General features: G+C 50.7%; 1 protein-coding gene across 1 annotated transcript in view; it reads right to left on the bottom strand.

The window, feature by feature from the left end:
• Positions 1-2884: 2884 nt before the first annotated feature.
• Positions 2885-13978, bottom strand: part of LOC141175798 (meckelin-like) — a 35992-nt gene continuing 24898 nt past the window's right edge. Inside the window, exons 18-28 of the mRNA XM_073659734.1 lie at positions 13136-13231; positions 12956-13055; positions 12537-12655; positions 12162-12302; positions 11993-12073; positions 5351-5467; positions 5166-5282; positions 4945-5049; positions 4385-4487; positions 3897-4039; positions 2885-3098 (exon numbers count right to left, since the gene is read on the bottom strand). Of these exons, the coding sequence (XP_073515835.1) occupies positions 3018-3098; positions 3897-4039; positions 4385-4487; positions 4945-5049; positions 5166-5282; positions 5351-5467; positions 11993-12073; positions 12162-12302; positions 12537-12655; positions 12956-13055; positions 13136-13231 (1203 nt within the window). The 3' untranslated portion in view covers positions 2885-3017. The remainder of the gene's footprint in view (positions 3099-3896; positions 4040-4384; positions 4488-4944; positions 5050-5165; positions 5283-5350; positions 5468-11992; positions 12074-12161; positions 12303-12536; positions 12656-12955; positions 13056-13135; positions 13232-13978) is intronic.

Below are 13978 nucleotides of genomic sequence, written 5' to 3'. Positions count from 1 at the left end.
TGGAGGCGGCTGCTGCACTCCACCATACGTGACTGTATCTGGAGGCGGCTGCTGCACTCCACCATACGTGACTGTATCTGGAGGCGGCTGCTGCACTCCACCATACGTGACTGTATCTGGAGGCGGCTGCTGCACTCCACCATACGTGCCTGTATCTGGAGGCGGCTGCTGCACTCCGCCATACGTGCCTGTATCTGGAGGCGGCTGCTGCACTCCGCCATACGTGCCTGTATCTGGAGGCGGCTGCTGCTCTCCGCCATACGTGCCTGTATCTGGAGGCGGCTGCTGCTCTCCGCCGTACATGCCTGTATCTGGAGGCGGCTGCTGCACTCCGCCGTACGTGCCTGTATCTGGAGGCGGCTGCTGCTCTCCGCCATACGTGCCTGTATCTGGAGGCGGCTGCTGCACTGCGCCGTACGTGCCTGTATCTGGAGGCGGCTGCTGCTCTCCGCCATACGTGCCTGTATCTGGAGGCGGCTGCTGCACTCCGCCATACGTGCCCGTATCTGGAGGCGGCTGCTGCTCTCCACCATACGTGACTGTATCTGGAGGCGGCTGCTGCACTCCACCATACGTGACTGTATCTGGAGGCGGCTGCTGCACTCCACCATACGTGACTGTATCTGGAGGCGGCTGCTGCTCTCCACCATACGTGACTGTATCTGGAGGCGGCTGCACTCCACCCTACGTGACTGTATCTGGAGGCGTCTGCTGCTCTCCGCCGTACATGACTGTATCTGGAGGCGGCTGCTGCTCTCCACCATACGTGACTGTATCTGGAGGCGGCTGCTGCTCTCCACCATACGTGACTGTATCTGGAGGCGTCTGCTGCACTCCACCATACGTGACTGTATCTGGAGGCGTCTGCTGCTCTCTGCCGTACGTGACTGTATCTGGAGACGGCTGCTGCTCTCCGCCGTACGTGACTGTATCTGGAGGCGGCTGCTGCACTCCACCATACGTGCCTGTATCTGGAGGCGGCTGCTGCTCTCCGCCATACGTGCCTGTATCTGGAGGCGGCGGCTGCACTCCGCCGTACGTGCCTGTATCTGGAGGCGGCTGCTGCTCTCCGCCATACGTGCCTGTATCTGGAGGCGGCGGCTGCACTCCGCCGTACGTGCCTGTATCTGGAGGCGGCGGCTGCACTCCGCCGTACGTGCCTGTATCTGGAGGCGGCGGCTGCACTCCGCCATACGTGCCTGTATCTGGAGGCGGCTGCTGCACTCCGCCATACATGACTGCATCTGGAGGCGGCTGCTGCTCTCCACCATACGTGCCTGTATCTGGAGGCAGTCGCCGCTCTCTGCCGTACGTGACTGTATCTGGAGGCGGTCGCCGCTCTCTGCCGTACGTGACTGTATCTGGAGGCGGTCGCCGCTCTCTGCCATACGTGACTGTATCTGGAGGCGGCTGCTGCACTCCGCCGTACGTGCCTGTGTCTGGAGGCGGCTGCTACACACCGCCATACGTGCCTGTATCTGGAGGCGGCTGCTGCACTCCGCCATACGTGCCTGTATCTGGAGGCGGCTGCTGCACTCCGCCATACGTGCCTGTATCTGGAGGCGGCTGCTGCTCTCCGCCATACGTGCCTGTATCTGGAGGCGGCTGCTGCTCTCCGCCGTACGTGCCTGTATCTGGAGGCGGCTGCTGCACTCCGCCGTACGTGCCTGTATCTGGAGGCGGCTGCTGCTCTCCGCCATACGTGCCTGTATCTGGAGGCGGCTGCTGCACTGCGCCGTACGTGCCTGTATCTGGAGGCGGCTGCTGCTCTCCGCCATACGTGCCTGTATCTGGAGGCGGCTGCTGCACTCCGCCATACGTGCCCGTATCTGGAGGCGGCTGCTGCTCTCCACCATACGTGACTGTATCTGGAGGCGGCTGCTGCACTCCACCATACGTGACTGTATCTGGAGGCGGCTGCTGCACTCCACCATACGTGACTGTATCTGGAGGCGGCTGCTGCACTCCACCATACGTGACTGTATCTGGAGGCGGCTGCTGCTCTCCACCATACGTGACTGTATCTGGAGGCGGCTGCTGCACTCCACCATACGTGACTGTATCTGGAGGCGTCTGCTGCTCTCCGCCGTACATGACTGTATCTGGAGGCGGCTGCTGCTCTCCACCATACGTGACTGTATCTGGAGGCGGCTGCTGCACTCCACCATACGTGACTGTATCTGGAGGCGTCTGCTGCTCTCTGCCGTACGTGACTGTATCTGGAGACGGCTGCTGCTCTCTGCCGTACGTGACTGTATCTGGAGGCGGCTGCTGCACTCCACCATACGTGCCTGTATCTGGAGGCGGCTGCTGCTCTCCGCCATACGTGCCTGTATCTGGAGGCGGCGGCTGCACTCCGCCGTACGTGCCTGTATCTGGAGGCGGCGGCTGCACTCCGCCGTACGTGCCTGTATCTGGAGGCGGCGGCTGCACTCCGCCATACGTGCCTGTATCTGGAGGCGGCTGCTGCTCTCCGCCATACGTGCCTGTATCTGGAGGCGGCGGCTGCACTCCGCCGTACGTGCCTGTATCTGGAGGCGGCGGCTGCACTCCGCCGTACGTGCCTGTATCTGGAGGCGGCGGCTGCACTCCGCCATACGTGCCTGTATCTGGAGGCGGCTGCTGCACTCCGCCATACATGACTGCATCTGGAGGCGGCTGCTGCTCTCCACCATACGTGCCTGTATCTGGAGGCAGTCGCCGCTCTCTGCCGTACGTGACTGTATCTGGAGGCGGTCGCCGCTCTCTGCCGTACGTGACTGTATCTGGAGGCGGTCGCCGCTCTCTGCCGTACGTGACTGTATCTGGAGGTGGCTGCTGCACTCCGCCGTACGTGCCTGTATCTGGAGGCGGCTGCTGCACTCCGCCATATGTGCCTGTATCTGGAGGCGGCTGCTGCACTCCGCCGTACGTGCCTGTATCTGGAGGCGGCTGCTGCACTCCGCCATACGTGCCTGTATCTGGAGGCGGCTGCTGCACTCCGCCATACGTGCCCGTATCTGGAGGCGGCTGCCGTCTCATATTAGGAAGTTTTCCTCCACCATTGTTTGCATTGACAGATTCTTCTTTCCGATTTCTGATCGCAAAATCTTCACAAACTACAAATTGGAGAAAAGGAGATGAATCTGCGGTTAATGGTAACTCGGCCGCCCGGAGCTTTTTTGCCCCTTTTGTGCGAATGAGATGAGTGATGATCACGACGACCCCGCAGCCGGCGGCAGCCACCCCATCCCGACACCCGAGCAGAATTAGGAGTTCCAGGCCATGGCCCCATGGGCAGCATTTCTTTTATGCAGAAGTCGGCCACATAATAAGTAAACTGCTGTGATTAGTGCAGCGATTATGGGGTTGTCCAGGCCGGGGCCCAGGTCTGCACTCACTATGTGACTCCTCACCGAGCACAGTGCCTGCTGTCAGGATTCACCAGTGCTGGAATAAGGTGGACGCGTGACAGCAAGCCTATGATTTCCATACATGTAGTAACGTGCAGACTAGACTTGTATGGAGTGAGGTCGCGCAAGTCAATTAGGCGAGGCCAGACACGTCTAGTCTGAATGTGACCAGAAGTATGCAAAACTCATACTTGTGGTCACATGACCGCCCGCTCCCGACAGTGCGCACTGTGAGGATTCGCATAGAGTGACTGCAGACTAGAGCCCCAAGCCTGGACAACCCCTTTAAAACCCCAATTGCTTTTTTCAGGTTCCCCATAAAAACCTATAGGGAAAAATAATGTACTGAAAAACAAGTGCAACATCTGGAGCTTCAGAAAGTATGTCTAGTGCATTTGTGCACCCCGCGATGAGCCCCCCGGATGCCATCAGTGTGTATGGCGGGGGAGGGGCTGCTTTTATGCCATATTGAACCCCACTGACGACTACACACAAGGCTCTCACCGTCTGCACCACGAAGGTGATGATCGTCGCCAGCACAAAATTCTGCGCCCCCAGATCGATGATGCAGAACAGGAGGGTGTCGAAGAGAAGCAGCACCAGCTCGTTACTGTAGAAGAGGGTCCGGCTGAAGCGGCACCGATCGTCTGCAATAGAAAGATGACAGTCAGCAGGAGGATGAGGATGATGATGATGGGAGTGCTGATCCAGGAGAGAAGGAAACAAGCGGCAGGTCCGGAGATACAAACTAATATATATATATATAGTTCTGTCAAACTACAACTCCCAGCATGTACTGACACTGTAAGGCCGTCAGAGGATGCTGGGAGTTGTGGTGTGACACTTTACCAGATTCCTGGATGGTAAATCTTTGAGCAGAGGTCGGATTGTATAATAAGAGACGGATTTCAGGATTCTGGGAAAGATGGGCGACCACTTATAAGGCAATGAATTACCAGCCCCGGGGTTGCCGTCGGCGTCCGTCCACTCACCGCTGTATAATATGGATTTGTCGGTCGGCTGCTGGAACTCGACGTCCAGGACGCTCTCCAGGAACAGCTTGTCCTTCACCAGGTAATCCATATCCTTATAGACCTGCAGGGGGCAGCGCAGACATACGGGGTACGGTATTATATACAGGAAGGGTCATTACAATCAGCTGGTGTATTTTACTTTTCTTTTTTTTATTAATCCTCCCCTTTTCAAAATCTCTGCTTGCTGAGAATGAATAGGAACATTGGTGCTTACATACAGGTACTAGACACCAGCACAGACCTGACACTTCTCACAGCAGAGGGTTTGTTACACTGTCTCAGGTCGTAGATTACACTGGATACATTGTAACAAACCCGAAGCTGTTCGGTTTCCATTCCCTCGCAGAAAGCAGAGATCTAGAAAATGGTGAAGAACTGAAACTAATTCTAACTACGATTGTTTGTGACTTACATGAAGCCGAGTCGGCCCCCTCCTCATTTTACCATAGATCACAGGACCCCCCCATTAATAATAACAAAATGTGACCCCGTTAACACGATACAAGTAATTAACTCACGTGCTCCAGGAAGCAGGAGAGGAAGCGGTTAATGGTATAATAAGTTTTTATCCTTTGCTGTAACATTGGGTTCTTCTCGTTTCCTCCCTTTGGGCCCCTGGGAGCCTAAAACAAGAACTCCGTCAGACTAGAGACCCCTTGTCCCCCCCCCCCCACAAGCACAATGCCCCCGGCCCCATCCTGCTGCTCTCGTACAGGGACCCCCATACTTTATATATTACCTCCATGAGCGGCTGCATGATCTTCTGGTACTGCTCCCGCACCCGCTCGCTCAGCAGCACCTCGAACGTCTGCACCTCCGAGCCGGGCTCCAGCCCCCGCAGGGGACACAGGTTATCCTGCAGGAGAGGAGTCACAATCTGACCGGCCGAAAAGAAGGACCCCGGCTCTACAGGATCGGACGTACCTCCTCTTTCCGCAGGTGATCCAGCATGGCCTCCATACTGACGTCCGCCTGACCGTGCACCGACCGTCCGTGGATATAATATCCGTAACACTTGTGGGTCAGGATGAAAACCGACACCTGCCGCAAAGATCACATTATACAACTTGTATCATTATCTCTGTATACAGGGAGCTCCCCCTAGTGGTGACTGCAGACAGGATTTTATCATGTATCTCTGTATACAGGGAGCTCCCCCTAGTGGTGGCAGCAGACAGAATCTTATCATGTATCTCTGTATACATGGAGCTCCCCCTAGTGGTGGCTGCAGACAGGATCTTATCATGCATCTCTGTATACAGGGAGCTCCCCCTAGTGGTGGCTGCAGACAGAATCTTATCATGTATCTCTGTATACATGGAGCTCCCCCTAGTGGTGGCTGCAGACAGAATCTTATCATGTATCTCTGTATACAGGGAGCTCCCCCTAGTGGTGGCTGCAGACAGAATCTTATCATGTATCTCTGTATACATGGAGCTCCCCCTAGTGGTGGCTGCAGACAGGATCTTATCATGCATCTCTGTACACAGGGAGCTCCCCCTAGTGGTGGCTGCAGACAGAATCTTATCATGTATCTCTGTATACAGGGAGCTCCCCCTAGTGGTGGCTGCAGACAGAATATCATTATCTCTGTATACAGGGAGCTCCCCCAAGTGGTGGCTGCAGGCAGAATCTTAATATGTATCTCTGTATACAGGGAGCTCCCTCTAGTGGAGGCTGCAGACAGTATCTTACCATATATCTCTGTATACAGGGAGCTCCCCCTAGTGGTGGCTGCAGACAGAATCTTATCATGTATCTCTGTATACAGGGAGCTCCCTCCAGTGGTGGCTGCAGACAGAATCTTATCATGTATCTCTGTATACAGGGAGCTCCCCCTAGTGGTGGCTGCAGACAGAATCTTATCATGTATCTTTGTATACATGGAGCTCCCCCTAGTGGTGGCTGCAGACAGGATCTTATCATGTATCTCTGTATACAGGGAGCTCCCCCTAGTGGTGGCTGCAGACAGAATCTTATCATGTATCTTTGTATACATGGAGCTCCCCCTAGTGGTGGCTGCAGACAGAATCTTATCATGTATCTCTGTATACATGGAGCTCCCCCTAGTGGTGGCTGCAGACAGAATCTTATCATGTATCTCTGTATACAGGGAGCTCCCCCTAGTGGTGGCTGCAGACAGGATCTTATCATGTATCTCTGTATACAGGGAGCTCCCCCTAGTGGTGGCTGCAGACAGGATCTTATCATGTATCTCTGTATACAGGGAGCTCCCCCTAGTGGTGGCTGCAGACAGTATCTTACCATATATCTCTGTATACAGGGAGCTCCCCCTAGTGGTGGCTGCAGACAGAATATCATTATCTCTGTATACAGGGAGCTCCCCCTAGTGGTGGCTGCAGACAGAATATCATTATCTCTGTATACAGGGAGCTCCCTCTAGTGGTGGCTGCAGACAGAATATCATTATCTCTGTATACAGGGAGCTCCCCCTAGTGGTGGCTGCAGACAGAATCTTATCATGTATCTCTGTATACAGGGAGCTCCCCCAAGTGGTGGCTGCAGGCAGAATCTTATCATGTATCTCTGTATACAGGGAGCTCCCTCTAGTGGAGGCTGCAGACAGAATCTTATCATGTATCTCTGTATACAGGGAGCTCCCCCTAGTGGTGACAGCAGACAGAACCTTATGTATATCTGTATACAGGGAGCTCCCCCTAGTGGTGGCTGCAGACAGGATCTTATCATGTATCTCTGTATACAGGGAGCTCCTCCTAGTGGTGGCTGCAGACAGGATCTTATCATGTATTTCTGTATACAGGGAGCTCCCCCTAGTGGTGGCTGCAGACAGAATCTTATCATGTATCTCTGTATACAGGGAGCTCCCCCTAGTGGTGGCTGCAGACAGAATCTTATCATGTATCTCTGTATACAGGGAGCTCCCTCTAGTGGAGGCTGCAGACAGAATCTTATCATGTATCTCTGTATACAGGGAGCTCCCCCTAGTGGTGACAGCAGACAGAACCTTATGTATATCTGTATACAGGGAGCTCCCCCTAGTGGTGGCTGCAGACAGGATCTTATCATGTATCTCTGTATACAGGGAGCTCCTCCTAGTGGTGGCTGCAGACAGGATCTTATCATGTATTTCTGTATACAGGGAGCTCCCCCTAGTGGTGGCTGCAGACAGAATCTTATCATGTATCTCTGTATACAGGGAGCTCCACCTAGTGGTGGCTGCAGACAGAATATCATTATCTCTGTATACAGGGAGCTCCCTCTAGTGGTGGCTGCAGACAGAATCTTATCATGTATCTCTGTATACAGGGAGCTCCCCCTAGTGGTGGCTGCAGACAGAATCTTATCATGTATCAATGTATACAGGGAGCTCCCCCTAGTGGTGGCTGCAGACATAATCTTATTATGTATCTCTGTATACAGGGAGCTCCCCCTAGTGGTGGCTGCAGACAGGATCTTATCATGTATCTGTGTATACAGGGAGCTCCCCCTAGTGGTGGCTGCAGACAGAATCTTATCATGTATCTATATACAGGGAGCTCCTCCTAGTGGTGGCTGCAGACAGGATCTTATCATGTATCTCTGTATACAGGGAGCTCCACCTAGTGGTGGCTGCCGACAGAATATCATTATCTCTGTATACAGGGAGCTCCCCCTAGTGGTGGCTGCAGACAGGATCTTATCATGTATCTCTGTATACAGGGAGCTCCCCATAGTGGTGGCTGCAGACGTAATCTTAACATGTATCTCTGTATACAGGGAGCTCCCCCTAGTGGTGGCTGCAGACAGAATCTTATCATGTATCTCTATATACAGGGAGCTCCCCCTAGTGGTGGCTGCAGACGTAATCTTAACATGTATCTCTGTATACAGAGAGCTCCCCCTAGTGGTAGCTGCAGACATAATCTTATCATGTATCTCTATATACAGGGAGCTCCCCCTAGTGGTGGCTGCAGACAGAATCTTATCATGTATCTCTGTATACAGGGAGCTCCCCCTAGTGGTGGCTGCAGACAGGATCTTATCATGTATCTCTGTATACAGGGAGCTCCCCCTAGTGGTGGCCACAGACAGTATCTTACCATGTATCTTTGTATACAGGGAGCTCCCCCTAGTGGTGGCTGCAGACAGAATATCATTATCTCTGTATACAGGGAGCTCCCCCTAGTGGTGGCTGCAGACAGAATCTCATCATGTATCTCTGTATACAGGGAGCTCCCTCTAGTGGTGGCTGCAGACAGTATCTTATCATGTATCTCTGTATACAGAGAGCTCCCCCTAGTGGTGGCTGCAGACGTAATCTTATCATGTATATCTGTATACAGGGAGCTCCCCCTAGTGGTGGCTGCAGACAGAATCTTATCATGTATCTCTGTATACAGGGAGCTCCCCCTAGTGCTGGCTGCAGACAGAATCTTATCATGTATCTCAATATACAGGGAGCTCCCTCTAGTGGTGGCTGCAGACAGGATCTTATCATGTATCTCTGTATACAGGGAGCTCCCCCTAGTGGTGGCTGCAGACAGAATCTTATCATGTATCTCTCTATACAGGGAGCTCCTCCTAGTGCTGGCTGCAGACAGAATCTTATCATGTATCTCTGTATACAGGGAGCTCCCCCTAGTGGTGGCTGCAGACAGAATATCATTATCTCTGTATACAGGGAGCTCCACCTAGTGGTGGCTGCAGACAGAATATCATGTATCTCTGTATACAGGGAGCTCCCCCTAGTGGTGGCTGCAGACAGAATATTATCATGTGTCTCTGTATACAGGGAGCTCCCCCTAGTGGTGGCTGCAGACAGGATCTTATCATGTATCTATATACAGGGAGCTCCTCCTAGTGGTGGCTGCAGACAGGATCTCATCATGTATCTCTGTATACAGGGAGCACCCCCTAGTGGTGGCTGCAGACGTAATCTTATCATGTATCTATATATACAGGGAGCTCCCCCTAGTGGTGGCTGCAGACAGAATCTTATCATGTGTCTCTGTATACAGGGAGCTCCCCCTAGTGATGGCTGCTGACAGGATCTTATCATGTATCTCTGTATACAGGGAGCTCCCCCTAGTGGTGGCTGCAGACGTAATCTTATCATGTATCTATGTATACAGGGAGCTCCCCCTAGTGGTGGATGCAGACAGGATCTTATCATGTATCTCTGTATACAGGGAGCTCCACCTAGTGGTGGCTGCCGACAGAATATCATTATCTCTGTATACAGGGAGCTTCCCCTAGTGGTGGCTGCAGACAGAATATCATTATCTCAGTATACAGGGAGCTCCCTCTAGTGGTGGCTGCAGACGTAATCTTATCATGTATCTATGTATACAGGGAGCTCCCCCTAGTGGTGGCTGCAGAAGTAATCTTATCATGTATATCTGTATACAGGGAGCTCCCCCTAGTGGTGGCTGCAGACAGAATCTTATCATGTATCTCTGTATACAGGGAGCTCCCCCTAGTGGTGGCTGCAGACAGAATCTTATCATGTATCTATATACAGGGAGCTCCTCCTAGTGGTGGCTGCAGACAGGATCTCATCATGTATCTCTGTATACAGGGAGCACCCCCTAGTGGTGGCTGCAGACGTAATCTTATCATGTATCTATGTATACAGGGAGCTCCCCCTAGTGGTGGATGCAGACAGGATCTTATCATGTATCTCTGTATACAGGGAGCTCCACCTAGTGGTGGCTGCCGACAGAATATCATTATCTCTGTATACAGGGAGCTCCCCCTAGTGGTGGATGCAGACAGGATCTTATCATGTACTTTTGTATACAGGGAGCTCCCCGTAGTGGTGGCTGCAGACAGGATCTTATCATGTATCTATGTATACAGGGAGCTCCCCCTAGTGGTGGCTGTAGACAGAATCTTATCATGTATCTCTGTATACAGGGAGCTCCCCCTAGTGGTGGCTGTAGACAGAATCTTATCATGTATCTCTGTATACAGGGAGCTCCCTCTAGTGGTGACTGCAGACAGAATCTTATCATGTATCTCTGTATACAGGGAGCTCCCCCTAGTGGTGGCTGCAGACAGAATCTTATCATGTATCTCTGTATACAGGGAGCTCCCCCTAGTGGTGGCTGTAGACAGGATCTTATCATGTATCTCTGTATACAGGGAGCTCCCCCTAGTGGTGGCTGCAGACAGAATATCATTATCTCAGTATACAGGGAGCTCCCTCTAGTGGTGGCTGCAGACAGGATCTTATCATGTATCTCTGTATACAGGGAGCTCCCCCTAGTGGTGACTGCAGACAGAATCTTATCATGTATCTCTGTATACAGGGAGTTCCCCCTAGTGGTGGCTGTAGACAGGATCTTATCATGTATCTCTGTATACAGGGAGCTCCCCCTAGTGGTGGCTGCAGACAGTATCTTATCATGTATCTCTGTATACAGGGAGCTCCCCCTAGTGGTGGCTGCAGACAGAATCTTATCATGTATCTCTGTATACAGGGAGCTCCCCCTAGTGGTGGCTGTAGACAGGATCTTATCATGTATCTCTGTATACAGAGAGCTCCCCCTAGTGGTGGCTACAGACAGAATCTTATCATGTATCTCTGCATACAGGGAGCTCCCCCTAATGGTGGCTGCAGACAGGATCTTATCATGCATCTCTGTATACAGGGAGCTCCCCCTAGTGGTGGCTGTAGACAGAATCTTATCATGTATCTCTGTATACAGGGAGCTCCCCCTAGTGGTGGCTGCAGACAGAATCTTATCATGTATCTCTGTATACAGAGAGATAACCCTAGTGGTGGCTGCAGACGTAATCTTATCATGTATCTCTGTATACAGAGAGCTCCCCCTAGTGATGGCTGCAGACAGGATCTTATCATGTTTCTCTGTATACAGGGAGCTCCCCCTAGTGGTGGCTGCAGACAGGATCTCATCATGGATCTCTGTATACAGGGAGCTCCCCCTAGTGGTGGCTGCAGACAGGATCTTATCATGTATCTCTGTATACAGGGAGCTCCACCTAGTGGTGGCTGCAGACAGAATATCATTATCTCTGTATACAGGGAGCTCTCCCTAGTGGTGGCTGCAGACAGTATCTTATCATGTATCTCTGTATACAGGGAGCTCCCCCTAGTGGTGGCTGCAGACAGGATCTTATGTATCTCTGTATACAGGGAGCTCCCCCTAGTGGTGGCTGTAGACAGAATCTTATCATGTATCTCTGTATACAGGGAGCTCCCCCTAGTGGTGGCTGCAGACAGAATCTTATCATGTATTTATGTATACAGAGAGCTCCCCCTAGTGATGGCTGCAGACAGGATCTTATCATGTTTCTCTGTATACAGGGAGCTCCCCCTAGAGGTGGCTGCAGACAGAATCTTATCATGTATCTCTGTATACAGGGAGCTCCCCCTAGTGGTGGCTGCAGACAGAATCTTATCATGTATTTATGTATACAGAGAGCTCCCACTAGTGATGGCTGCAGACAGGATCTTATCATGTTTCTCTGTATACAGGGAGCTCCCCCTAGAGGTGGCTGCAGACAGAATCTTATCATGTATCTCTGTATACAGGGAGCTCCCCCTAGTGGTGGCTGCAGAGTGACTAATGAGGGACTCACGTTGCTGAGAGAACATAAATCCACAAATTGTTTGATTTTGTCTTCAAAGAATCTCTCAAAGATGAAAATGAAGAAGAGAACCTGTAATACACATGGAGAGATTATTGACCCTTTCTGCTCCGGTCTCCATTATTACAATATCCAATCCCATGATGCAATTCTCACTGACCTGCACGACCCCAACAGCCAACCACATAGAGGCAGACATGCCAAACCTCAGGATGACGCTCATTGGGGCCTGGTAGCCTTCTGCTGATGGATGCAGGTCCAGGTTCAGGTCCTTAGCGGCAATGTTTTTGAGGCCCACAACCTTAAGAAAATGTATTTATTTTTTTAAAATTTTTTTTATTAGATTTTCAATGTTTGTAAAGTAAAAAAAAAAAAATTTGCAATAAATGTGCTGACCGGAGGCGGCCATGTCTGATTGTGCTGGAGTCAGTGACCACATGGTATCTCAACTCTGATTGGTCTACAGGTGAGAGGGTACATGACAAACTTCTCCCATCCTTAAAGCTATATACCATCTAACTTTTTTTTTTTTTACCTCCAGTAGTAGCAGAACTAAGAAGAGCTGCAGCAGAGGACTCAGCTTCCGGTGAGCCTGGATCTCATTCCACTCGTTGGCCACCAATATTGTCCTCCAGAAGCTGACATTGGACTTTCCTGGAAAATGAGGTAATGAGGAAGAGCTTGCACTCTTCTGGCCTAATTCTCAGCTTAGGAGTCCAGTGGGCGGTCCTAATAAGCAACTGTAATAATTGAATAGAACCGCCCACTGGACTCCTAAGCCATAAATGATCGAGGATATATAAACCTAAAAAAACAAGTTGTCACAAAACTATATATCAATCTGCTCCACATCCGGCTACAGGTAAACCACGATAAATGGGACAGGTTCACGATAAATGGGACAGGTTCACTTTAAATGATAAAGAAACAAGGCCCCCGGAATAATGGACAGACCTGCTGCATTGGACGGAGTTTTATCCTTCGGTTTTTCCCAGTCGATCAAGAAAATGTTGTATGTGAGCTGTGAGACGAGCAAATGGATGAGCTCCAGCGCCTGGGAGAAACGGAGCGAGAGTCAGCAGAGAGGAGAGAGGGAGCGGGACGATACAACAGCGTGCAACACCCCCCCGGTACCTTCAGAGAAAACGCCACCGACAAGTAGATGATGAAATCTGTCTCCACCTGCCCCCCCGACGGAGGTAAAGTCACAGTGACCACCGACGTCTGACCCTGCAAAAGGTGACGTGCCACCAAGAATAGGCAGGATTATAGCAGTTATATTCTTGTACATAGGGGCAGTATTATAGTAGTTATATTCTTGTACATAGGAGCAGTATTATAGTAGTTACATTCTTGTGCATAGGAGCAGTATTATAGTAGTTACATTCTTGTGCATAGGAGCAGTATTATAGTAGTAATATTCTTGTACATAGGGGCAGTATTATAGTAGTTATATTCTTGTACATAGGGGCAGTATTATAGTAGTTATATTCTTGTACATAGGGAGCAGTATTATAGTAGTTATATTCTTGTACATAGGGGCAGTATTATAGTAGTTATATTCTTATACATAGGGGCAGTATTATAGTAGTTATATTCTTGTACATAGGAGCAGTATTATAGTAGTTATATTCTTGTACATAGGGGCAGTATTATAGTGGTTATATTCTTGTACATAGGAGCAGTATTATAGTAGTTACATTCTTGTACATAGGGGCAGTATTATAGTAGTTATATTCTTGTACATAGGAGCAGTATTATAGTAGTTATATTCTTGTACATAGGGGCAGTATTATAGTAGTTATATTCTTGTACATAGGGGCAGTATTATAGTAGTTATATTCTTGTACATAGGGGCAGTATTATAGTAGTTATATTCTTATACATAGGAGCAGTATTATAGTAGTTATATTCTTGAACATAGGGGCAGTATTATAGTAGTTATATTCTTGTACATAGGAGCAGTATTATAGTAGT

This window comes from Phyllobates terribilis, unplaced genomic scaffold (assembly GCF_046119375.1).
Source record: "Phyllobates terribilis strain yellow unplaced genomic scaffold, ASM4611937v1 Scaffold_14__1_contigs__length_39327217, whole genome shotgun sequence".
NCBI lineage: Eukaryota > Metazoa > Chordata > Amphibia > Anura > Dendrobatidae > Phyllobates > Phyllobates terribilis.
This window is presented reverse-complemented; position numbering and strand designations above follow the sequence as displayed.